General features: G+C 46.7%; 2 protein-coding genes and 1 non-coding gene across 3 annotated transcripts in view; 1 reads left to right on the top strand and 2 right to left on the bottom strand.

Annotated features, from left to right (window-relative positions):
* Window positions 1-2,954: 2,954 nt before the first annotated feature.
* Window positions 2,955-11,730, bottom strand: Fkbp14 (peptidyl-prolyl cis-trans isomerase Fkb14). Its single transcript, XM_065433069.2, has 3 exons — window positions 11,425-11,730; window positions 6,142-6,418; window positions 2,955-4,764 (listed from the first exon to the last, which is right to left on the bottom strand). The coding sequence occupies exons 1-3, from the start codon at window positions 11,607-11,609 to the stop codon at window positions 4,597-4,599; spliced, it is 630 nt and encodes a 209-aa protein (XP_065289141.2). The 5' UTR covers window positions 11,610-11,730; the 3' UTR covers window positions 2,955-4,596.
* A 10,940-nt stretch (window positions 11,731-22,670) lies between these two features.
* TRNAQ-CUG (transfer RNA glutamine (anticodon CUG)) lies at window positions 22,671-22,742 on the bottom strand. The gene has a single exon. It is a non-coding gene; the product is annotated as a tRNA-Gln (tRNA).
* Window positions 22,743-23,028: 286 nt separating this feature from the next.
* Eip74EF (Ecdysone-induced protein E74) overlaps window positions 23,029-24,344 on the top strand; it is a 280,976-nt gene continuing 279,660 nt past the window's right edge. Inside the window, exon 1 of the mRNA XM_065433127.2 lies at window positions 23,029-23,305. The gene's annotated coding sequence lies outside the window, so the exon portion shown is untranslated. The remainder of the gene's footprint in view (window positions 23,306-24,344) is intronic.

Below are 24,344 nucleotides of genomic sequence, written 5' to 3'. Positions count from 1 at the left end.
TTGTCTCTTAATGCGTACATCTGATTCTTGCCTATTCCTAGTTTCTTCAGTGCTTTTAGGCATCCTCCATTCCTGAGAGCATGTTCAATTCTATCCATATTATACTTCCTTATGTCAGCTGTCTTGCGCTTGTTGATTAACTTGGAAAGTTCTGCCAGTTCTATTCTAGCTGTTGGGTTATAGGCTTTCATACATTGGCATTTCTTGATCAGATCTTTCGTCTCTTGCGATAGCTTACTGGTATCTTGTCTAACGGAGTTACCACCGACTTCCATTGCACACTCCTTAATGATGCCCACAAGATTGTCGTTCATTGCTTCAACACTAAGGTCCTCTTCCCGAGTTAAAGCTGAATACTTGTTATGTAGCTTGATCTGGAATTCCTCTATTTTCCCTCTTACCGCTAACTCCTTGACGAACTTCATATGTACCAGTTTCTTGCGTTCCCTCCTCAAGTCTAGGCTAATTCGAGTTCTTACCATCCTATGGTCACTGCAGCTCACCTTGCCAAGCACGTCCACATCTTGTATGATGCCAGGGTTAGCGCAGAGCATAAAGTCTATTTCATTTCTAGTCTCTCCATTCGGGATCCTCCATGTCTACTTTTGGCTATCCCACTTGCGAAAGAAGGTATTCATTAACCGCATATTATTCTGTTCTGCAAACTCTACTAATAACTCTCCCCTACTGTTCCTAGAGCCTATGCCATGTTCCCCCACTGACTTGTCTCCAGCCTGCTTCTTGCCTACCCTGGCATTGAAGTGGCCCATCAGTATAGTGTATTTTGTTTTGACTTTATACATCGCCGATTCCACATCTTCATAGAATCTTTCAACTTCCTGGTTATCATGACTGGATGTAGGGGCGTAGACCTGTATGACCTTCAATTTGCACCTCTTATTAAGTTTCGCAACAAGGCCTGCTGCCCACTTGTTAATGCTATAGAATTCCTGTATGTTTCCAGCTATTTCCTTATTAATCAGGAATCCAACTCCTAGTTCTCGTCTCTCTGCTAAGCCCCGGTAGCACAGGACGTGCTCGCTTTTTAGCACTGTATATGCTTCTTTTGTCCTCCGAACTTCACTGAGCCCTGTTACGTCCCATTTACTGCCCTCTAATTTCTCCAATAGCACTGCTAGACTTGCCTCACTAGGTAACGTTCTAGCATTAAACGTAGCGTTAAACAAACAGGTATAATAAAGGCTGTCATGTTAACAGATTCATTAAGCATTGTTAGTCGCATATCAAGTCTGCGAAAACACAAAAACTCTATCCTTAATGAAGTATATATACTTATATATAACCTTATAATAACCGTATAACCTTATATGCTCAGCATACATGTCAAACCAAATGATTGTTCTTTGTTGGGTGCCTGGCCATAGAGGCCTAGAGGGCAATGTAGCTGCTGACGAAAGGGCTACATCTGTACCTTTCTGTGATGCAAACATTCATATACCTGTACCCTACGCAAACATTAAGCCATTTTTACAGTATAAACTACGGAAACATTGGCAAAGGCTATGGGACACTCGGGTATCCAACAAACTGCACCTAATCAAACCAAAAATAGGGAACTGGATCTCTGAGAAAACAACACGACACCAGGAAGTACTGCTCTGTAGATTAAGAATTGGGCACACCTATAGCGCTCGCTCGTATATTCTAACTGGAATTAATCCTCCGACATGCACTAGGTGTGGAAGGTCCTTCATGTTCTCGTTCAGTGCCCATTATTAGAAAAGGAGAGAAAAAAGTTCTTCCCTTCCTTATACTGTCATAATACACCTTTGCACTCAGTCTTCTTTTTAGCCAATGATCCTATATTTGATTTTAAATCAGTACTCAAGTTCTTAGAAGAAACGAATACCATAGAAATCATTTGGCCAGGCTATCTGTAGCACAGCCTCTGCTTAGAGGCTTTAGCTGCAATGAAGTCACTTACAGAGCACATTCCTCGCAGCCCTCGCGCTGAAGGGCTCTGCAGAGTCACTGGTGCTGCTATAAATTAACACGTTTTAGTACATAATCCTTCACAACATACTTTTAAAACCATAGGACTTGCTTTTCATTGACATTATTTTAATAGGTACATATTTTACACTATTTGCAGCGAATATTTTAGGCCAATATACAGCCACTTGATTTCCACCATGTTCAACTATACTCATTGCCATTCATCACCAAGTGTCATGGCGCTCTTTGGCCATTTCTGGCCCTTGCACCAAGAAACAATATCCATCAAACGTTGCCAGGTTCAGATTCCAATGGCGGCCTGTCCGAACCCAGGGATTCTTGGCACCCTCTGCTGCGTCACAGGTCTGACCGCCGCTGTGGTCAGTTGCTTCGCAGCTGCTGCGGACTGAGGGCCGGGGTTTGATTGTTGTATTCATACAGGATGTTGTGGCCATGTACAGCACCAGCATGGCCAATCCTGCTCTGGTGAGGGAGTGCATTACCAGTTCTGGTCAGCAGGATCAGGCCGCACTCCAGGCTTGTTTGAGCAATGTTATCAACGCATATATTTCTATTTTTTCTAATCCGGTGGAAAATTGCGCGGCACCGAGATTCGAATGTCCTCTTGCACTTGAGGCGGATTCTCTACTTCTACGCCACCGCTGCACCTTTAAGTTTAGATACCCTGCTTATATATTCTGCAGCTTTGGAGCCACGAATCAAGGGCATCACTGCTGGCTGCTAATGCAAATGATAAATACAGTACTTGAGATTGCTGTATGCAGGCCCTTTCATTTTTGCGATCGTTCTTAGTGACCCAACGTTGCAAGCACAAATTCATGCACCTTTCATAGCTTTCATCGAGGCTCCTGTAGAGTGTGCGAATGAGGCAGAATGCTAAAGTTTTCGTGGTACATGTTCCTAAAGTAACCAGCATTACAGTTGTGATGACATAAGCACTACTACAAGCATAGTAATTAATAACATCTTTAAGCAACTTTTGTTCAGAATAGTTTATTGACAAAAACAAAGGCCATTTGAGAAATCTAACAAGGTTGTGAACATACAATCTTGCGATATACATATGAAAACATGTGTCATAAGCAGCAATAAATACGTGCTAGACAAGAAAATATGTATATAATGCACATTTGATCTACAGATATTCATTCCATGTAAAAGGTCAGCATTGTAATTTGTCCTGTCTATTTGTTAAACAGCCACAATATGTGTTCTAAAAATTGACTTGTAGAGAACTAAACAGATTAATAAATAATTTATATACTTATACTTTAACATTGTTGCTGCAGTGTGTGAAACAACACCAAACAAAAATTTCACCAGGTTTTCAATCTGTTACCTGTAGTGTAAAAAAGACAGTGCATACACCTAAGGGGAAGGAGGTTCAACATTTCACAATATTGTATAACTTTGGCCCACGTTGGATTCAGATATCGGCACTTCGTGGTCTACAAAGAGCTAAATAAGCTACAGCGCAATGCTTTTCGCTAAAATTTAATACACAGTAAAGTGCCCACAAAGTCACTATAATTTTGTAGTTGTGTAGGACATAACTCAAGATCTATAGCTGCTACACAAAAATTAATGACATGCTTGAAGTCTGATTGGAAAACTCTAAAATTGAATGCATTTTGTATCTCGAGTACAAATATTTATAAAATCCTTTTCCCTTAATTTAGCACAACGGAGACTTACTAGCACAGGCATTTTGCCAGAATACTGTAAAGTGTATTCGATAGCAATGGCGGCAACACATTGTGTCGCTGTGTGGTCAACTTATAGTGTGATACATAATATTCAAGCAGAATCTTGTTTTGAGCTAGCTGGTCATTCATGTCAGAGTTTTGCACATTCTGTCACTGCCATTTGGCACTAGCAATGATGCAATGAACTTAAATCAAGACACTCATCTATGATAGCACAGTGTGCTTAAAAGAGAATGTATTCTGTGAATATATTTCAGTTGGTAATTGGCATATGTCCTGCCAATTTAGTCCTCATCAATATTGCACCGCTTGTCTCCCTTTGATGACAATCTTCTCGTTCAAGACTTCTGAAAACGTACAAGAATGCCTTGATGATTAAGTCGCTTTGGCACGTTTGTGTCTTAGGATACATGTAAAAGTCGTTATTTCAAGAAAAATTGCATGCTTTGGTTGGAACACACTACCGCATGGTGTCGCAACTAGCATTGTCGCATGCCTCTGCACCTTCAATTATGCCTATATGAGTATGCCTCCGTTATACTAGAACTTTCCTGTCACCACTAAAGCAACATGTTGGAAGGTGAAACGGTGTTCAAATATGAGGAGGAGGTGTTGTTTTCTTTTCTTTTTTCTTTTTTTCTTTTTCACATGAGTACAAAACTGAGCAATGGATGCGGCTGTAGCTGCCACATGATTTGTTCCCTTCTTCTTTTCCCTCGAAGATGCGTTTTTGGTTGGCGTGTAGAGTGGTGAGTGAGGCACTAGTGAAGCTTAGCGAGAAGTTTAACATAAACACCCTATTTGAAGTGCAAGTGCAGTGTGACAAATGGGCACCCCATAAATGGACACTGCATGCTCTTGTCGTGTCCCGTGATCGCACAATGTAAAGACGGGTTTTGCAAGAAAGACACGATTAGAGCTCATCGTGTTTGGGGCCGCTAAACTCCTCTTTGGAGATGACGCCGTCGCGATCCTTGTCCTCGTGCTGGAAGATCTCCTCGACCATCTTGTCCGTGTCTGGCAGGTCCTTGAGTCCAGCAGCCTGTGCGGCTGGGAGCTGCTCTTTCAGGTATTTGCTGATCTGCAAGGAAGCACAATATATGTCCAGTCCATGAGTTGCGGTTGGTAGAGGTGGTAGCATTAACCGTGTCGCGGTTTTCGTTCGGCGCCTTTATTGTGTGACTAAAATTTAGACCTCCGTATTTATGCCCGCACGTTTTGCATTTACCCGTGCACAACGCCCAAAGGCGCTCCATAAAGAAACGTGGAGACATATGACTGATACGGAGCCGCCACCTCGGAGCACCGCGTAAGCAAAGACGGCAAGAAAATAGTTCATCAGAACGACGGCAATGTGCATGAATAGCAGCACCGTGTAGTCGATTACCTAGAACACTGGAATGCGTTTTGCGGCTAACGACAGCTGTTTTGGCCTTCGAATAACCACAGAGTTTCCTACAATAATAAGCAATTATTGTATGAAACTCTGTTCAAAACAGCGTTGAAAACGCCTAGCATTTTAACATCATTCGGCGTCAGCTACTGTCACTGAAAATGCAAAAGGAAACGCGCGACGACGTGTAACTCCGCACCGGTAGCGTCTTCGCATCTTGACACAGTGGTTGTGCGAAAGTCGGCGGCGACGCATGCCGACGTGCTGAGTCATGCCGCCGCCAACGCGTGCTCGCATGCTGTCTGCAGTACAGGGTGTGAAATCGCTACGTCCCTACCCTGTGCATGGGAAGCGTCTCCGGTGGTGCTAATTTGGATGTCAAACTCCCCTATATTGTCGAATTCGGCGTTTTAATCGTCCGATATAATAGGTTCACACGGCTGCTACGGCTCCTCTTATTGGCTCAACGAGCCAACATAACGGAATTCAACGGTATAGCGAATTTGAATGTTCCGGAATAACATCCCGGAATCGCGAAAAGCCACGAGCGACCTCCGGGGGATCGCTAAATCCCTTTCCGGGATACCATCACTCTCGCAAGGTTTTGTGTAACCCGCGGTACCGGACACGTCGGCGTTTGCGGGCGGCAGCGTTCGTGTGCGCTATTCGGAAGCTCAAAATTTCGCCATGTCGAATTCCGCCAAGTCGGTGTTTTGAGCAAATCGGAAATGCCGTAGCAGCCCTGCGAGCCAATCAGAGTTGACAAGATGGCGGAACGTGACAGCGTTCAGATTGTAGCACTCACTAACTGGCACGGTGTCGAGAAGACCACGTGGTCAAGACGCGGCGCCAGGGACGCCGACGTATTCGGTGCCGAGTCGCGCGAAATTGATATAGTGCGTCCCCGAAAGATGATCCAGCGAGAATACCGCTCTCCAGCTCACGCAGCGTGTCCTTTCACAACCGTGACTGAACACCCTGTACGACTATTCCTTTCATTCTTCAAGCACTGCGCGCATCGGCGACTCTTCGCTGCTCGTGATACACCGACCAACGTTCACTCGCCTCTTCACGCGTCAGGTGCTCGTCTTGATCGCTGTCGATCTGCTTGAAGACGTTGACGGGCGGCGGGCCGTCCTCGATCTTGGTGAGCTCGGTCTCGAAGACGAGCGTCGAGCCAGGCGGGATGCGGTCTCCGGCGCCCGCCTCGCCGTAGCCCAGCGACGGGGGCACGATCAGCTTGCGCTTGTCGCCCACGCACATGTCGAGCAAGCCCTGGTCCCAGCCCTTGATCACCTGGCCCAAGCCGATCTGGAAGCGGAACGGCTCGCCCCGTTGCCGGCTGTGGCAGCAGCGCACGAAACGTTTCAGATTAGACGAGTCGTGTGTCTCAAATTAGGTTCGACTTTCAAGATCTTCTTTTTAAAACTGAGGGTGCATTACAATGTGACTGTCTTCAAATTAGCATTTAAACAACTGCCTCTAAGGCATAAGCAAAGAAATTTAATTACGTAATTTTGTTAATTACTTCTTCTGAAGCTCACGTTTGAAGCTGCAAAGTATGCCCAAATCGCCTAGGAACTCCTCTGCAAAAACCATAAAAAGTTTGCATGGTCTAAAAAAAAAAGACAAATTACACCCTGTATATAATCTTAGGAACTTCTGCAAACTTTTGTTTTCTCGCCTTTGTGCAAATTGACCTCGGAGAAGTTTCCTGGAACTTTTACCAGCACAAATCCGACAGCAGTGCTGGCGCATCTTCGTAACGTCGCGTTCTGCACTTGAATAGCAAATAGCACCTGCATGGTGCTCGTGTATGCATGCGGAAGTTCAAAAAGCAGCACTTTCCGCAGCGCCGTGAAAAGATTTGTTGTACGGGGTGGTCATTTTTAAGTTTTCCAGAATTTTTAAAGAACGCCTGTAGCAGATAGCATAATTCTTGTCGTTGAGTTTAATTATTCGAAGAGGCGGACATTACAAGCTCGAGAAATCGAAACACACATCCGACTAATTAACAAAAAATCACTAGTCCTAAATAAATTACGGCATATATTGAAATTTACGAATTGTTTGCAAGACGCATTTACTCGAAATCAATATTCATCACGACACTAGTTTCGAGATATTTCCTAAAGTGTGGAACGAAATAAATGGGCGTTCCTGTTACTTTTGTGCTTCAATGCGTAAAAGAGCATTTTGTTAAAATGTGTGAAATAACAGTGCATTTTTACGGCGAGTTTGATGACGCATACCTCCAAACTGGTGTCATCCTGAAGATGGTTCGAAGTTGACACGCTGTGGCAAACTCACTGGCTACAATGAGTAAATCGTAATATGCGTCGTAGTGTAATTAAGTTAATTCGTGATTTTCTTAACTAGTCGAATGAGTGTTTCGATTTCTCGTGCAAGTATACTTGATGCCCGCCTCTTCGAATAGTGCAGCCCAAGGACTAGAATTACGCAAAACGATGACTCCGTATTGGGGGCAAGGACTTACGGAGTCGCCATCTGTCGGAAGCGCCTCCCTTGCGTAGTATGAGGGATCACGCGGCGCGCTCCTCATAGGTTTGGCTTACGGCGCTTAATAAAAACGCCACGCGGCAGCCTTCCTGTACATTTAAGTGCTCTCAAAACGATGGAACTTTGGTACTGTCGAAATAGTAATCTTGGGCAGACTGAAAGCACATAATCGTTTACAGACGCCCCTCTCTCTTTACCGAATATGTACAGTGAAAACCACTGCGCGCGGTCGCCGCGATGGTCTCGCGAACCGGCTTCTTGGAGGAAAGGTCGGCAATCGCTGAGCGCAAACTATGTGAAATATGTTGTTATAGTGGGCGGTCTGTATAACCAGATGGCGCATAACAGAACGAAGCCTCAATGCATGCAGCGATCGCACGGGTTCGCGGCGACCGACTGCGTGTCTGCATGCATGTCCGCGCACAATGTTTCGCTTTCACTGAGAGCGTTTTCGCACCGTGCTGTGAGCTTTAGGCAGCATATGAGCATTTGTCAGTCCACAAGCAACCACCGTTTCGTGGACGTTATCAGCTGTTCAAAGATAATTTCGTTTTAACAAGGGACTTCGACGCCTACGGCGACTGTGATGTGCCGTGGCGACGATTCAATCTTTATTTCTAAATTCTTGGAGGTTTCAATATTTCTATAGTTGCGTCGCACTGTATGCAATCAGCGGGTGATTTCGCGCTGCTGCTTTTTTGTAATCCAGTGCGTTAATTCATAACACAAACATGACCATATGTCATGCCTTTATTTAATGTGCCTGTTAGCACTCCCTTTCCATTCCAGTGAACTTGCCAGTGTCTAGCATCAGCAAGTTCATAGACCAAACCATCGTGGCATTAGCCGGGCAGGGAGCACGGGCGAAGGTCTTAGTGCGCATTTTCTGCTAATCACCAAACATCGCAGTCCCGGCTCCGTAGCAGAAATATTCCTCGCGTCCGTGCTTGCTGCAGACCCGAGTTGTAGCCGATGGCTGTTTGCCGGTTCTAAGTTTCGCGAGCCAAGCTTCACGCAGCTTCTTGTCCTGCGGCTACGTGTGAATAAGGCTGACACCGGGCTCCGTTGCGTACGTCCGACACTGCGGCACCGAGCAGTAGCCTACCATACTGCACGCCTCCAAAGGCAGCCGCTACCTATTATAGTGATTTCAAGTGTTGTCAAGCAGACACCCAAGGCGGGAAAGCCTCACCACCTAATCAGAACCGCAGCGCAGGTGGGACTTTAAAATTTCGTTTGCATCTCGCTTCGGCGCTTCGGAAGCAGCCGACGCGGCCGCTGTGTCCACGTGATCCCTCATGCCACGTCACGCCGACGGTGGCGCCAGCTTTTACAGTGGTGGAGCTCGCCCCCAATAGATTAATGTTTATAAGTGGCCCACTGAGCAGCTTCACTGTCAGCATTATAGATGTCATGGGGCGTTTGCGCGCAGATCTGTCTCGTCAGCTGTACTGGAGGGTTCTGCTCTATCGCGGAAAGTACACGTGAACATATTGAAGGGACAGCTCAATATGACGAAGACAGAAGGCACGAACACACAGGACCATTTTATACGCCACGTCTCCGACACAGTGAACGATATAACCTAGGAATACTAAACCATAAGAATGCGTTTAATTCACACAAAAAGTGTCTTCAGCGGTATTCACTGTGTTTTTCTCCTCGACGATATATAGTCGCCGCTATTAGTGGTGCGTTTCCTTCCAATGCGCTCTCTGCACTTAATTTATGTTGCGGTTTAGGTTCATCCAGGAAGTTCATCCCATCCGCAGGTTTTCATTGCAAGGATCAAACTTTCGACTGTTCCTCTTTTTTTTTTTTTCGAGAACTTCCTAGCAAGTTAAGGACCTGTAAATGTCGAGCAACGTTGCAACGACTGCGTTAACGCGCTATTCTTCTTGCGCAAGTATGTGGCCTGCGAGCAGTCCACATTAACCAGGATAAATTGTAACTCACGTGCTCTCGCAGGGGAATGTTCTACCCTGCCGAGGTGCCTTACACGAAATGAACCAAGTGGAAGTCGGAGATATCATCACATTTCTGTTCCCTAGGCAGCAGCAACGCACATCCTGCTCGGCGTTATGTTAATTTGAACAAAAGGCACGTGACAGCACAAAAACATAGGTAATGTTTCTCTCTCTCTCTCTTTTTTTTTCTGCGACCCCCACGCTTCGTAGTGCGGCGTGTGAAATCAGATAATTAATTTGACGCCAGTTATTTCGGTTTACTGGGCGATTTGAATTGTAGAAACATGGAACTCGACTCGTATGATGATTCCCTTCAACTTGACAATACAAACTTGCGCCGTAAGATTTGTTACTATACGAATTTAGTTGAAGTAATTAGCTAATTATTGAGTGGAATGCTTTGGTTTTTTCTTGCAGAGTATGTCCGCCAGGGCAGATAATTATGATCTGTAGTGACGTGATTCGAGTAAACTTTGTAGACTTTTTTTTTTTCGAGGTAAAAAAAAATTACGCTGTATCTAACAACATACACTTGCACACACTATGATGTCACTGGCGAAATTTACAAATTCTCGTCTGACCTTTCCTTGTCAGCTCTTCGAGCGACTCGATCAATAGTGCTTTTGTTAAAGTGTCCGATTACTATCCTAACCTAACTCCTATAGAGTGTCGGCGGCGCTATCCGACAAGGCCATTCCATGCGTGAAACGGAAACTTATCAGAGACTGCAGATAGGGGGCTCCAGGCGCCATGTTTCGCTTGCTTCGAAGAAAAGCGTGTCGAACAATCGGCACTGTTCATCCAGAGCTGAGAGACGCAACAAGAAGAAAAACAGAAACAGGATACTTTCAGAAATCGCGACGTGTGATCCGCTGTCGAGCTGTCCGTCCCTGGTCGCCGCCAGGTGCATTTTAAATTTGCAGCTTGGGGAAGCGCAAGCACTTGGATCGCGATTTCGGGTCGCTCTGTGGGTCCAGGAGCAAACTGCTTTTATCACCACGACAGGGTGATTTTTTTTTTCAATGACCGATTGGAATTCTTGAAGTTGGCTGATATCTGCAAAGAGATCTGGCATATGTTCCCATGAGAAAACGTGTACAGCTAGGCAACGGATTTCGCGATAAAACCAACTGGCTTCTCCTCATATGAATGTAACTTGAGATTGATGACGGTAGTCCAAACTTGGCATTGCGAACTTTTCAGTGCACTTGTGCATTCAGTCTGCGTCTGAATTACGAGGAAATTTATATGTGCAGGGTTTTTTTTTTTTTTTTGTAGGCGAACCCGTGGTCCGTATGCATTTACTAACACGTATACGCACAGTAATGAGGCTGAATTGTATGGAATATACACATCCTAACTAACGCGAGGAGATCAACAAAAAGAAAAATAAGAGTTCCAGTTTGTTATAGTATCGGAAGCTTGTGTTTTACAAAAAGCCGTATCACTTTTCGAGTGGTTCGCCCGAACCGCTGTGAAAATGCGCTTGTATCAGCAACTATCGTGCAGTTACGTGGCACGTATACGTGTTGACCGTTGAGTATGCAGTGCACAACTCACCATTCATGTATGTACACGTCAGGGTGTGGTGTGCCGGAAACCACGGTAATAAATTACAGTATACGTCCCCGCACTTTCCATGAACAGCTATGTGTAGAAAACAGGGAAACACCAATCAACCAAACGGGGCTCCGCATAATCTCGACTTAACCCAGCGATGTTCAAAAGATGCAGTAACGCAGAGACCGCAACGTTTCTCGCCATCTTTTTTTTTACCTGAGAAAAGATGCGCGGAGTACACGCCTCCGCGTGTCGCGTTCATAATTGGCGGCATCTGCGCACAGGGGCGACGAGTACGCACCTGGAGTCAAACTCCTTGCCGTCCAGTAGAGTGCCGGTGTAGTGCATCGACAGGATGTCTCCCTTTTTGCTCTTGCGGCTGCAGCTCTCGGAACTTTTTACAACTTCGACTTTGAGTTCCTCTTCGCCGCTCAGCGCGGGTTGCGCGCAGACGGCGACAGCGATCAGAACCGCGAGGCACCTCATCGTGCTCCTCTTTGAAAAGTGAGCGACGCGAGATCGATCACGCAGCTGCAGACGCAAACTTTTTTGGAGCCGGCCACGCTGCACCGGACGGCGGACAGCGAAAAAGCCACGTCTGCTACAACGCCATGGTGGCCAGACCTCCGCGGGCTTTCCGTGCTACATGTGGAGAAATCGCTGTGGATGAGTTATATCGCCCAGGAAGGAAGAAACGTTTTTGCTCAATCTGTACGTGTTATACAACTAGGCGCGAGTGACTTGCGGACCAAGAGTCGTCGCGCTTTACGGAACGTACCGGAGTTATATTTACCACTTGACGCTAACTGCACCATAGACTACGTGTGTTTTTACAAATGTCCCACATCGGTATGGAGTAGCAGGCTAGAGAGCAAATCATCGCTCTCCCGATGACCTCTCATCCTTTCGCTTCAATAAAGCCTCGTCCTTTCTCATGTTGGATGTCTACTGGAATTTGTGTGTATTTAAAGATCACTTGGTTACTACTTTTTCTCAGTTCTGTTTTAATTGACAAACATATAAAATTTTCCTTCCTTCCTTTGTTTTTTGGTGTAGAAGGGTGAAATCGGTGTTAACATTTCAACGCCAATATATATGTAGATATATGACGTAGGAAAAAGAGCTTTATGAGTGAGCGGGGAAGGTCACTGGAATTTGAATATATGCTTCAAAGAAAGATATGTGCACGTGGAGATGGAAGATTGCTGAAAGAGGCGGCGTCAGCGTACATATATATGCCACCCTTTTTTTTCTGTTTTTTTTTAACGTCCGATTAAACCAGCACAGCATAAATATTCATGTACATTGTGCGTCTAACAGCGATCGCACTTTCGACATCGTCATGTAGCAGCTGGAACTGTGAGATAGTTTGCAGCACAGCGGAGAAAGGCGCGTGGTATGATTGTAGTAGAATAGTTATATTCACGAAGGAAATCCTAGCGTCCAGCACAATATATAAAGTGACCATGTTCTATGGCCTGTAACTCACCTCATCGTGTCGGTGAGAACTTGCAAGACGCTCCAAGCATCGTAGTTGACTCAAGAACAAAGAGCCGTTTTAAATGAAATTTCATTCGTCCACTCATTCATACGTCTTCTCGCGTCAATTGCAAGCGCATTTGTGTGCTTACACTCACGTACACGTTAAACAGCCCTATGTGGTCCGAATTGCTATGTGGTCCGAACTGAGCAGTACCGTCATGTACTGCTCCTCACACTATGGCCTGGGTGTTGCGTTGACCGAAAAAATCCACGAGTTCGTGCACCACACACTTTTATGGGGATGTTGCAACTTGCGATAGGCAATGGGGTCGTTCAACCAAAGCAAGCTTTCCTGTGTTTGCGGAACTGCAAAGCTATATACAGTGTGATAAATTGGGCAAGTTGGGACCCAATCGATCGATCGATCAATCAACCAAACTTTATTAGCATTCAGTCGGATACGTGTAAAGCAGCACCGCTCGAAGTAAGGACAAAAAAAAACTGAATAGGCGCGCGACATTGCTGACAAGTTTTGTGCTACATATAAGCTGCGCCACAAGTACTGTCACAATATTTGCGCCTAATATTTTGGTAAAGAATAAAAAAAAAATCTGAGGAAGCTTTTGTAGGGCATTAACCCTACAAGGAATGCCGCACAAAACATTTATTCAGTGTCTCAGCTTCTAGCCTCGATCGCGGCCTTTAAACGTTTGGGTATGGGCGTCTTGCGCTGGAGTTTGAGGTATAGTAGCGGCGCCTGGTGGCAGCGCGGGAAACGACATCTGGGTCGTACCAGCTTGGGTCGTATTGAGCCCTGGCTGTGGCGAAGCACGTTTCTAGGCCGAGTTTTGCGTCGATTCGCACTTTTTTCTGCCCTGTTGCGAGTGCGAAAAGGCTCGTCACTTCTCGCAGACCATTCCGACCACGCTGCGAGCTCGCCGCAGCCTATAGTTTAACGAAAACGGGCTCTCCGTGTGCCGTGGGACGCAATGCTGGGAGCAGATGGAATCGGTGGCGCCGATCCGGAGAGACCTAGCCCAGCCTCGAGAAGGCGTCACCGTCATTACTTCTGCGTCGTGGGCTGCCATGAACAAGAAGGCCTGAATCCCAACATCATATTCTGCCGTTTTCCTTCAAGGCCTCACGAAGTGGAGCGTAGGGCGCGCTGCATAGCTGCAGTTCGTCGCGCTGAGTAAGCGAAACTTCGCGCCATGCTGACTGCTTCGCCTGTCTTGTAGCTTGCTTGATTATCTGCGTTCTAATGTTCGGTCTTTTGCACCTACCGTCCCGACAGCAGACCGACATAGCAGCAGGCATGGCTGGTAATTCACGATTCGAGAACCGGCCACAGCGACAATTAACAATTCGACCGATGTGAACTGGTGCAGGGACCAGGTGTGTGAAAATGAGTACAAATGGTCGGGCTCATTCGATGACAATTCACTACTCCACTACGAGCAGCACAGGTTAAGAGAGTTAAATGCGCTCAACCTTGATCTCAAGCCAGCACGTTGAGGCAACGCAGCCAGGCAGTATTGATTGCAGCACATCGATGTTCGAGCGCTGTCATTAAAACCGACATCAAGCGAGCGGCGTACGAGCGAGCTCATATGCATTGCATCAGTTATTACCAGTTACTAAAAAGGACAGATGGCCGCTACTACAACGCAGGCATAACTACTTGTTTACCGGCATGCAGTCAACAAAGATTGCAGGAGGCCCGCCGTTTCGCGGCATGTCGAAAGACCGCTGCCGTCGCGGCGCGTACGATCGTGCGCTCGAGCAGTTCGTACATCGCGGCGCGTGCCGTCGTGTGCTCGAGCAGTTCCGTACACATGATGTCTGCTTATCGCCGCTGTGGATTCATTTATAGCAAGCATTTCCTCGCGTTTGTGCGCCTGAATCTAGCAGCTAGCGTGCAAACCTTACCTGAAGTTCCACTTCGTACGCGACTCGCTTCGCTTGCGATTGACACGGTGCTAAAGCTTCGCCGCCCAATTCTTGAACGGCCCACACGTATTCGGCACTGCATTCTTTCTTGCCTTTACGCAGCGTGCCACCCCTGAAAAAAATCTTCGGCGCCCGATATTCGCTGCAGGCCGTGAAACAACACAACCGAAAGTGGCGGGTCCATAGTGTAAACGTGCTCTCCGAAGCAGACGACCGAGCTTGGTACGACCCATTTTAGCGCAGAGGGCGCTTTTTAGCACCTTTTTCGCAGCGCCCCCTGGGCAATGCAAGAGCCCCATACGCTTCAGTCACGGTCCGCACAAGGTATCCCCAACAGAACTTGTCTCCACGCTCGCTCCAGCGATGCTTTCAGGTCGACCACGCTGGTGTGCACTTAAGTCCACTGGGTTTAGCTCAGGGTAGTTCGCCGGCCGGCCACTCTTCAGCTGGTTTGAAGTCTGGCGTGAGAGCGTGACGCCACTGCTCTGGTGTTGATTCTTCGATTGTTGCGCCGGGGCGCCGTCCTGCGGCGAATTCCACCACTGCTCGCCGAAGTGGGACAGGGATGAGGGCAGCTAATTAGGCTCTAGAATGACTTTATGAAGTACGTGCGAGTGTCGATCTTTGCGCCTTTCGTCTCAAAGACAACAGAAATTCCCAGTGTTACCCGTTCGCGGCCCGTGCCAACAGCAGCCGGCACTTTTCCCGTCTTCCCTTTTTTCCGCACCTCTGCTCAGTTTGCCGTACTTCTTAGATGGAAATGGGTTCAGTATTGGCTGTGTGTGTGTGTGTGAGACTCTGTCTTAAATTTCGAAATCTCCAACTGGCCTGCATGTTCGACATCCACATCCGAGGCGGTGAATTCGGTCGCGGAATCAGGTTGATCCGTCGGTGCACACGATGCGGAAAGCTCGTCGCACTCACTGTCCATTTGCACCGACGAGGACGGACAAGTGTCGTCGGAAGTGATGCTGTTCACAGACTCTACGAGCGGAATCAAAACGGAGCAACGAGGATTTTCTTGTTATGCGAAGCATACTAGCCGCACAACCACGCTCTTCCTTGCTGCGCCGCGCGCGGCCGCGTAGCTACCACATGACGTCATAACAGCTGCAAAAGCGGAGGCTCAACTCGTGCGCTCGCTTGCGGCCGCGTAGCTACATAGCCGGGTCTCAGCTCGTGCGCTCGCCTGCATGAGTTGTTTCTTCGTCTAGCCGAACCAAATATAGCCAAGCAACAGCAGTTCACCAGGCTAAACAGTGGTTCAACAACTAAAATAAAGGCTACTATGCTTCGCATCCTGGGCTTAACCTTAGCTAAGCCACAGCCATTTTTTCATGGAGCGTCTCCAAATCTCCCATTGTTGACGCAGAAAGCTCGGTGTGGACGCATTTTTGCTTGGCCCGCTTGCTTGAAGTCGAAAAAAGTCGGCAATGGACCTTTTCTGCGACATCCTGAGGCAACCCAAAGGTCCTGTAGCTTTGACCACACGTTGGAGCCTCTTCCGGTGGCGAGATGGGCTGGAGTTTCCTCCCGCGACACGAGCACTGCTTGCGAGCGAGCAAACGAACTGGCTGGGGTGGCCGGTGCCACCGATGCAGTGAGCTAGAAAACTAGGAGGAGTCAGTGCGATGAGCGCAACGGCTGCGCCGCAGCGTGAGAAAAGATAAATGAGAAAGATAAGGATAAAGAGAAAAGATAACCCGAGAAGGCAACGAAACGCTACCATGCTATAGACACGGCTGTGGTTGCGGGGAAACGGGATAAATTTAAGTCCAAGGTACGGTAAGGTATACGTCCTTGCTATTTCTGAAAAATAAACACCATGCTAATATGTCAAGCGGACAACTTACGCAGGGCGTCCGGAAAAGGGCCGCATCAATTAAAGCACACCGCAGGGTCTAGGCGACACCGCGGAAGCGTCGGCACGTCAAATCAACACTTCAGTTAAAGGGACACTTAAGTGAAAAGTGATTTCTTCTGCATCAGTAAATCACCGTTCTACAACACAAAAAACACCACCCTTACAACGATAGGACGTTTGGTGAGCGACAAAAAGCGCAAGAACGAAATACGGGTGGCGACGCCTACTTAAGTTTCCGCACCTGGGGGCTGTGACGTCATGGATTTTGATGGCATCTTCTAGGGCCTACTAATTATATATAGCGGTATACAGATTGACTACATTGTGTTCTAAAGGAACCAAATATTAAACATGCCAAGTTTCGGGAACCTTTATTCAGCCAACGCGGCCCAAATGCGAAAACAAACTTTGGAATCCCTGACGTCACGCTGACGTACCGGCGCTGGCGTTTCGGCGCGAAATTCAAATACTGATACTTGGACCTTCATTTTCTCATCTAATATTCAAACTATTTTCTTGAAATGACTGCCTGCAGGGTTCTCAAACAATGCTTTATTAGTCTACACCGATTTATTGTTTCCCTTTAGTGTCCCTTTAAACTCTTGCTTGGGCTAGTTGGTTCATGCTTGAAGTAGTAAAGGCAAGGCGCAAAAGACCAGGACTCAAGAAGAAGAACACGAACGACAGGACCGGCGCTGTCGTTTGTGTTCTTCTTCTTGAGTCCTGGTCTTCTGCACCTTGCCTTTACTACTTCAAACGCTTCAGTGCCCGCCGCGAAAGCTGTGCGGCACTGTCACATTTCGAGGTCGCGGATCTGATCCCGGCCGCGGCAGCCGCATTTCGAAGGGGGCGGAATTAAAAACGTCATAATTCAATTGAGGTTTAACACTACGAGAAAAGCTACCAGACAAGCAGGACGTTATTGTTAGAACATAACTATTGTTATTGTAACAGGAATGCTAGACAGCCATATATACGAACAGTAGAAAACGCTTCCGGTTAACGCCTGAAATTTTCTAAATGCATATAGGTTCACTACAAGCTCAGTCAGGAACTCACGTTCGGTGCCCACTAAATTTTAGATATTGCAAGTCTTGAAAGCAGTGTTCACGCTTTTTCTTCACAATTCTTTTGATTAGTTTTCGAAGTGATGTGGTGTATCTGAAACCTTAGTTATAGCATAGCAGTCTGCAATCTTTTTTTTTCTTTGTAATAGGGGTAGAGCACAAGCGCTCTTGTGTTCAAGTACATTATAACGTAATTTCTTCCTGGGCGAGTTAATTGTTATATACTTGTGAATGACCAGGAAACCAACGAAACATGCAGACGCGCCGTAGACAAAGGAACATGCGCGCGTGACTAGCGCTGGACTTATGACTATGTTTTAGAACACAACGAACCCGATACAAGCCAGTGGCGAAACCCCAACCTCTCCTTCTAACATGGAGCCCGCGCATGGACTACATGAAAACCGCGCGCAATGACTTGCCAATGGGCATTTGAAGCTTAAATTTAATATTGGCATGCGGCATACACACGAGCGCCTACCCATCATCATCATCATCATCAGCCTGGTTAGACAGCCATAGAAATTCACGCCTACCCAACACAGCTGCCCAACAAACTACCCAACAAACTCACGCCTACCCAACTGAAGCAAAGGTTTTGCGACAGCGGCTACAGCAGTCGGGGCTTCTTGCCTCTATACACCAGAACACCGTGAATTCAAAGGGCGCCGCCATATTGATGAGCGCCGGTCGCGCCATCTATCCCAAGCGCCGCGAAGTAGCAGGCCTGGGCCCGTGCCTGGGCTGCCACGCCGGGAGATGCGACCCGGCGCGAAAGCGAAACTTGGGCTTTTTAGCTGGGCGGAAGGCGTGTTTCACGTTTTTTCTAACCTGTCATTTTCGCTGTCTGGATTCAAACTTCAAGACCTCGTGCAAGTCCACAATGGACACACTGAGTGCTGCGCAGACTGCAGAAGCGAATACATCGGGTAGGTACGCTATTACGTTTGTACAAACCGCGCGCTATATGGTAGAACACCTGTGAGCTTTTTGGCACGTAACCTGTGAAGGAATTTACAGCACTGTGTTGGTGCCATATATTATTAAAGCACGCAGAACACTGTCATCTGCACTTTCAGTTTGGTCTTGTTTGTAATGGTCTCTACTGGGTTGGCCGCGCTTGACAACCAACTGGCGAGGTCGTTTGACTGCCTGGTTAGCAGACGCCTGCCCTTCACCACCTGCACACTGAAAACAAAATAGATGTTATAGTAAGAAGGGCTGTAGTTCTTTCCCATGCCATCACTTTTGCGAAGATATAAAGTCCTCTCAAAATGAAATAGAAAATACACCAGGCCAATTGTATCGTGCAACCACTTAAGAGTACAACATTCAGAACAAAAGCCTACAGCACTCGAACAAGCAGCATATGATGCTAAACCTGCACTCATTGGAAAATGAGGTACTACAGTAGTTATAATGTTCAACTACATGTGCAGTCAAAGCCCATATAACAGGGCGAGCATGACAGATGCAGGTGTTGTACAGTTGCACAAACCATGACAGGGCACGTAAAATTACCATGCCTACTTAAAGCTGCATCATCAGGACCCCTTTGGTACAAGACAACAACCGCACCTGCATTCCAAGAAATTAGCCTCACCAACTGCAGCTACCTGGTACCAGACCTGTTTCGCTTGTGCGAGGCCATCGGATTGTTGGCGCTCCCTTAGAAAAGAAAACAGTAAAAAAAACTAGTGAGAACGATTAAAATTTTGTTACAAAATACAAGAATAATTAAGCACCTTATTTTCCTCGCCATATGAACGGAAATATTTTGCGCTTTGCCCCGCATAACAGCCCGCACGCAGTTTAGAGCTCAGGAGGCTCAAATGAATTCGTTACGAATGACACCTGCAACACCAGCTCGTAAAGGTAGGTGCGCTGCAAGAACACCTTCGGCGACGAGTAGTCGTCGTTTACGTTTTTGTGGACGCATGCTACGTGACGAGCAGACTTCGGTTTACTTTCATTAGCAATAACGCTCACCAGCAAGGCCTACAACTTGTCGTTGACGCTTAATGGTCATTCCGTGCACCGGCTGCAAGTATCGCTAACCGCAAACTCAACTGTTCCGCTTAACCGTCGGGAGCTCTGCCTGAATGAAAACACGGAAAGGGTTGCCTTTTTGTTATAGCCAAGGCGAAGCACCGGCGCGGGATTCTGCTCTGTAGGCTTGTTGCCCAGAAAGTGCTCGGAGCAAACCTGCGTATTACGTTTGTAGGGCGCAAAGTTGAACGTGGCACCAAAATATAGACAGATCGAATACTCACTCGTGCATTTTCACTGGGTTGGTAGTTCTTCCTATTCACTGCAGCTATCCACCGGTGGCGCAGCTTGGCATTCTTCGTTGCGGATGGAAATCGGCGCAGGCTGAAAACACCGCACCGGCACGATTCCCTACGTGTGTTGTGCTCTTCGCAAACAGCGCTAAGCAACCTGCTCCTTTTCCGCTGGTTGTTTTGGCATCCAAACACGACGCAATGATGCCCAGATGACTTCTTCTACTTTGGATCCGTGTGAACGGGCACATTTCCGCACTTTGGAGCCCTAGAGCTGGCGCTTGCCATGTCTACTGGTCGCCGGCGAACACTTTGGCAACCCAGTACAAAACGGCGCCGGTCGACCGGGCAACCCGGGTGCGAGAGTATGCGTTCGGTTAGTCTGGGTGCGAGACTAGCGTGTTCTGGTCGGAGACCGGCTTCACATCTTGGAGAAACACCTCCATTCCAGAAGTTAAGTATAGGAAACTGTTACCTGCTCAAGACTCATCCGTCTAGTGACGAAAATGAAGAGAGGCTGAGCGAGCATCATGATTCTGTACACTTCAAATGGATGCAAACGCTTTTAAAGAAAAAAAAAAGAAGAAGGAAGAAAGAAATCCATGGGCAAATGCATATACGAACGATAAATCGCAGAAGTGCTTCCATCAAACTGCTTAGGGAGATGAAACACTTTTTTGCACGATGTAGTTATGCAAGAGACGCAGTTCTGACCAAGATGGAACAGGTTGGGTTAATTGTTTTTCGTCGTCGTTCTTCTTCAAAGGGCACTGGCACGACATTTCTGACTTCTCTTTTTTTTTCGCTTTAAATGAATGTTCGAAACCCTATGAAGGTTCGAAACCCTATGAAGGTTCGAAACCCTTACTATTAAACAATTAATAGTAAGCGCCATAAATAGTTCCCTATTACACTTGGTTCTACGAACCAGTTTCGGTATCGTTTCACAGGAGGTTCCAGGGAACTGACTCGCTCCGTTGATGTGATCACTGCAGCACAGAAGAAATGCAAGCAACAGCCTAGCTTATTATTATTATTATTATTATTATTATTATTATTATTATTATTATTATTATTATTATTATTATTATTATTATTATTAACACCATAACTATATCTAGCCTAGCTATTCATGTCAGCGAATTATTTTGATGAATCCGGGTTCTTAAGTGCGAGAAGCCTACGTGATGCAGTTTCTACAACATCCAAAATATGTACCAACATGTTCCTTTCATTTCACCGTCACAGTATTGTATTGGAAAAGCCAACCCTAAACCTTGTGCGACACTGTTTTAGGGTGGGCTTTTCCACCTACCTTATTTGTCAAGTGGCGCAGCACAGCGCAACGGCGTTAACTAGGCGATAGGCTGATGCATCTGGGAGCACTGTGAGCATAATGAATGACACAATGAATAGAATTTACTGATAGGAAAGACAGAGAGGTCGACCTGAGCTAGTGCGCTCTAGTCTGCTACTCTGTACTGGGGAAGACAGTGTTGCAAATATTTGCGCGTCGCTTCCACTTTTCAAGCCCTGTGTGTAGTTGCTGGATACGCCCCAGTCGGGTTTCGCAACCCTTCGTTGTATGTGATGCGCTATGTGATACGCGCAAAAATACGACACATTACTGTATGTCAAAGAAAAGCTTTTGTTCAGATGCGATCGTTATTGTAGAACTAAAATTTTGTATCACGACCGCCACCACCACCACCACTACTACTACTGCTACTGCTCCTACTACTGCTACTGCTCCTACTACAGCTACTATAGCTACTACTGCTGCTACTACTGCTGCTACTGCTCCTACTACTGCTACTGCTCCTACTACAGCTACTATAGCTACTACTGCTGCTACTACTGCTGCTACTGCCAGTCTGCCACCACTACTACTGTACTACTGCTGCAGCTACGTTACTACTAGTACTAACTACCGACAATACGACCGCCTCAATTACCGAAGTTATCCTTTATCACGTTACGTACATGCGCGCTGTGCAGCAACTTAACTATGTTTGGTTCACGTTAGCAGTAGCAATTTATTTATCAAATGGCAATCTTCACTGCGTTTACCTTAGGACCGTTAATCTCACTGGTAATCTCGGAGGCCATGCCATAAGACGTAGAGTAAGGCTGTATGATAACAGATGGCGCCTTTCTCGCAAGCAGCTGCTGCTGCTCCTGCGGTAATTCGTATTCTTTTTTTGCGTTGCGGGGTTGTCGTGTAGTTGAAAGAATTTCCTCGTTTTAACGCGTCACCCTACCGTAGCTACGTTGCTCAACCGCTCGGGCTGGGCGCAAGGACAACCTTGGTCATTTGCAAACGCTCTTTTGCTTTCTTTTTTTTATTTCTTATCACTAGGCTAAATATAAATCGTGATAGCGTTTCTCTTGCACGTCTCGAGCTGTGAAAGCGTGGCAAGCGACGGACATACTCGAAGTTCGCCCACTAAGGGCAGTGAAATGGCAGTGAATGAATGTGAGAGAGTTTAACAGCAGTCGGGCGTGGATTTAACTAATCCAACAGTAGTCATGGTTGTGCAATTAGAAATGAGCAGCACGAAGACAATTGAAAGCCATTTGCTCGATCGGCGAGTGCGAACCGATTCTGTCGATGATCACACGTGAACAAACTCTTTTTCCATACAAATACAGTCTAATTATCCGCAAGAGACCTGTGAATTCCAAAAGTTCGGCCACGCCATGTTATAATGACAATCAGCCAAAATATTTTGCTCTTTTATACCTTTGCGTGCCGGTCTGCAAAGTTTGCGTTCGGTCAAAGCTCCGAGAACGCTAAAATATGTTAGCAGCTGTGCAGAAACGGAACGTGTGCGTGCATAAATTGTACTGCTATGACACTTCACAATAAAAAAAAAAGTGTTGCAAAGAAAAAAAAAAGTATAGGTCCCACCGAGATTTGAACTCGGATCGCTGGATTCAGAGTCCAGAGTGCTAACCATTACACCATGGGACCCCGTTGGCCAGGCACTAAATGTACGCTTTATGAATGCTATGCAAAATATTTCAACAAAGGCCAACACAGTACAACATTTTATTGACATTTTCTTTGTGCTCTTTTAGAATGTTTTTGGCGACCTCGCAAACAAATGTGTGACGAAATGAGAGCGTTTGGAAGGCGACGTGCCTAGGCGCAGAGCGGACGCGAAGGAAGTAGCAGACGACAAGGATGTGACGTCACGCGGTCTTGACGCCACCTGTAGTCGCTGGAATGAAGCCGCCTCCATGTGCCTATGTCCGCTCACAGTGTGCGCGGAGTGAAGTGTGTGGGGTTGGCCGCGGGACCGTGTTTTCGCCAGTGCCCGAGCAGAGACGTCGTCCTCTGTGCCCTGGATTTTAAACCCTGGGATACAGAATACACCTGCTGTTGTCAACCGTTTAGTGACCGTGGATGCAGTGGCAGCTACGCCGGATTAAACACTCGCCCGGGACCAGCGCCGGAGTTGGGGCCGTTCGTTCAGAGTGCAGTGACTTCGTGTCAATGACCTTGGATTGAGCACTGTCGCCGTACTGCAAAATGTGAGTGTTTGCATGCACCATAAGCAATGATATTGACAACAAACGTGTTTTGAAGCAGGTTCTAAGTTACGTTTTGGCGTTTCGGTGGCATTTTAGTGACTTGACGCGAACTTGATGGTCGAGGACGTTCTCGGGGCCGTTGACACGACGGGAGCGCTGGCCGATCGGCCATTGCGACGGAACATAGTGCGCGCTGTCCCGCTATGGGTCCTATGCTTTACTGTCGCTTCATTTTTGACAGTTTGTACAGAGAATAATTTCCTTTCACGATCCTCTCTGAACGTGCAAATCTTTTAATATAACGCTTCATTTCGCGTATTCTCCGTGACGATGCAACGTGTGCCGGAGAGGTCGATGACGCCTCCAAGCCTCTCCTAGTTTCCACGTTCTCGCGTGTGCACTTTCGTGAAAAAAAGAACGAAAAAAAGGAGGAGGAGGGATAAAAAAATTCGCTTGTTATAAAGTTGGATCTTATACTTCTACTGGACGTGTGCCTTCAGAACATTGAAGGTTTTCTTCCAGAAAGATAAGAAAATGAAAAACTAAACTTGATGAAAATGCAGCTGGGAAGCTATTCGTACATTCGAAGGCTCACTCCAAGCTTGGTGTTACATTATTTTAAGTTAATCTGGAGTTTGTTTAGCTTGCTGAAGCATTTGTTTAATGCAAAGTTAATAAACATGAACCTTATCCTGGCATATAAAAGCTGGCCCTCTAATAGAAAACGAAAGAAAAAAAAAGGGGGGGGGGAGTGAAATAGTGTGCTGTGCGTCAGGGGAATTACATAATATGTGGCTGTTTAGCTTTAACACTACGAGTTGTAAGCGTTAGAACATTCCTTGGAATATGTTTATAGTGTATTCGCGTGTCTTACGGTGCAAGGGCGGTGGCAGGGGCAAAAATGCACATATATTTTCAAGACGGCCGCAGCCTCCTCCTCCTCCGCGACAGCCGACGCTCTGGGGAACTCGGCTAAATGCTCGTGGCTCGTTGAAGCTGCCGTTCGCCCGAGGCTCGGCTCACGACTCGAAGGCATACG

This window comes from Dermacentor albipictus, chromosome 3 (genome assembly GCF_038994185.2).
Source record: "Dermacentor albipictus isolate Rhodes 1998 colony chromosome 3, USDA_Dalb.pri_finalv2, whole genome shotgun sequence".
Classification (NCBI taxonomy): Eukaryota; Metazoa; Arthropoda; class Arachnida; order Ixodida; family Ixodidae; genus Dermacentor; species Dermacentor albipictus.
The sequence above is the reverse complement of the archived record's forward strand: the minus strand, read 5'-3'. Positions and strand labels throughout refer to the sequence as shown.

Coding starts and splice junctions, on each gene's coding strand:
- Fkbp14 (XM_065433069.2), bottom strand. CDS start 11,609: ATGAGGTGCCTCGCGGTTCTGATCGCTGTCGCCGTCTGCGCGCAACCC. Junction 6,419..11,424: donor GGCAAGGAGTTTGACTCCAG/GTGCGTACTCGT, acceptor CTGCTGCCACAG/CCGGCAACGGGGCGAGCCGT. Junction 4,765..6,141: donor AGCACCTGACGCGTGAAGAG/GCGAGTGAACGT, acceptor GCTTCCTTGCAG/ATCAGCAAATACCTGAAAGA.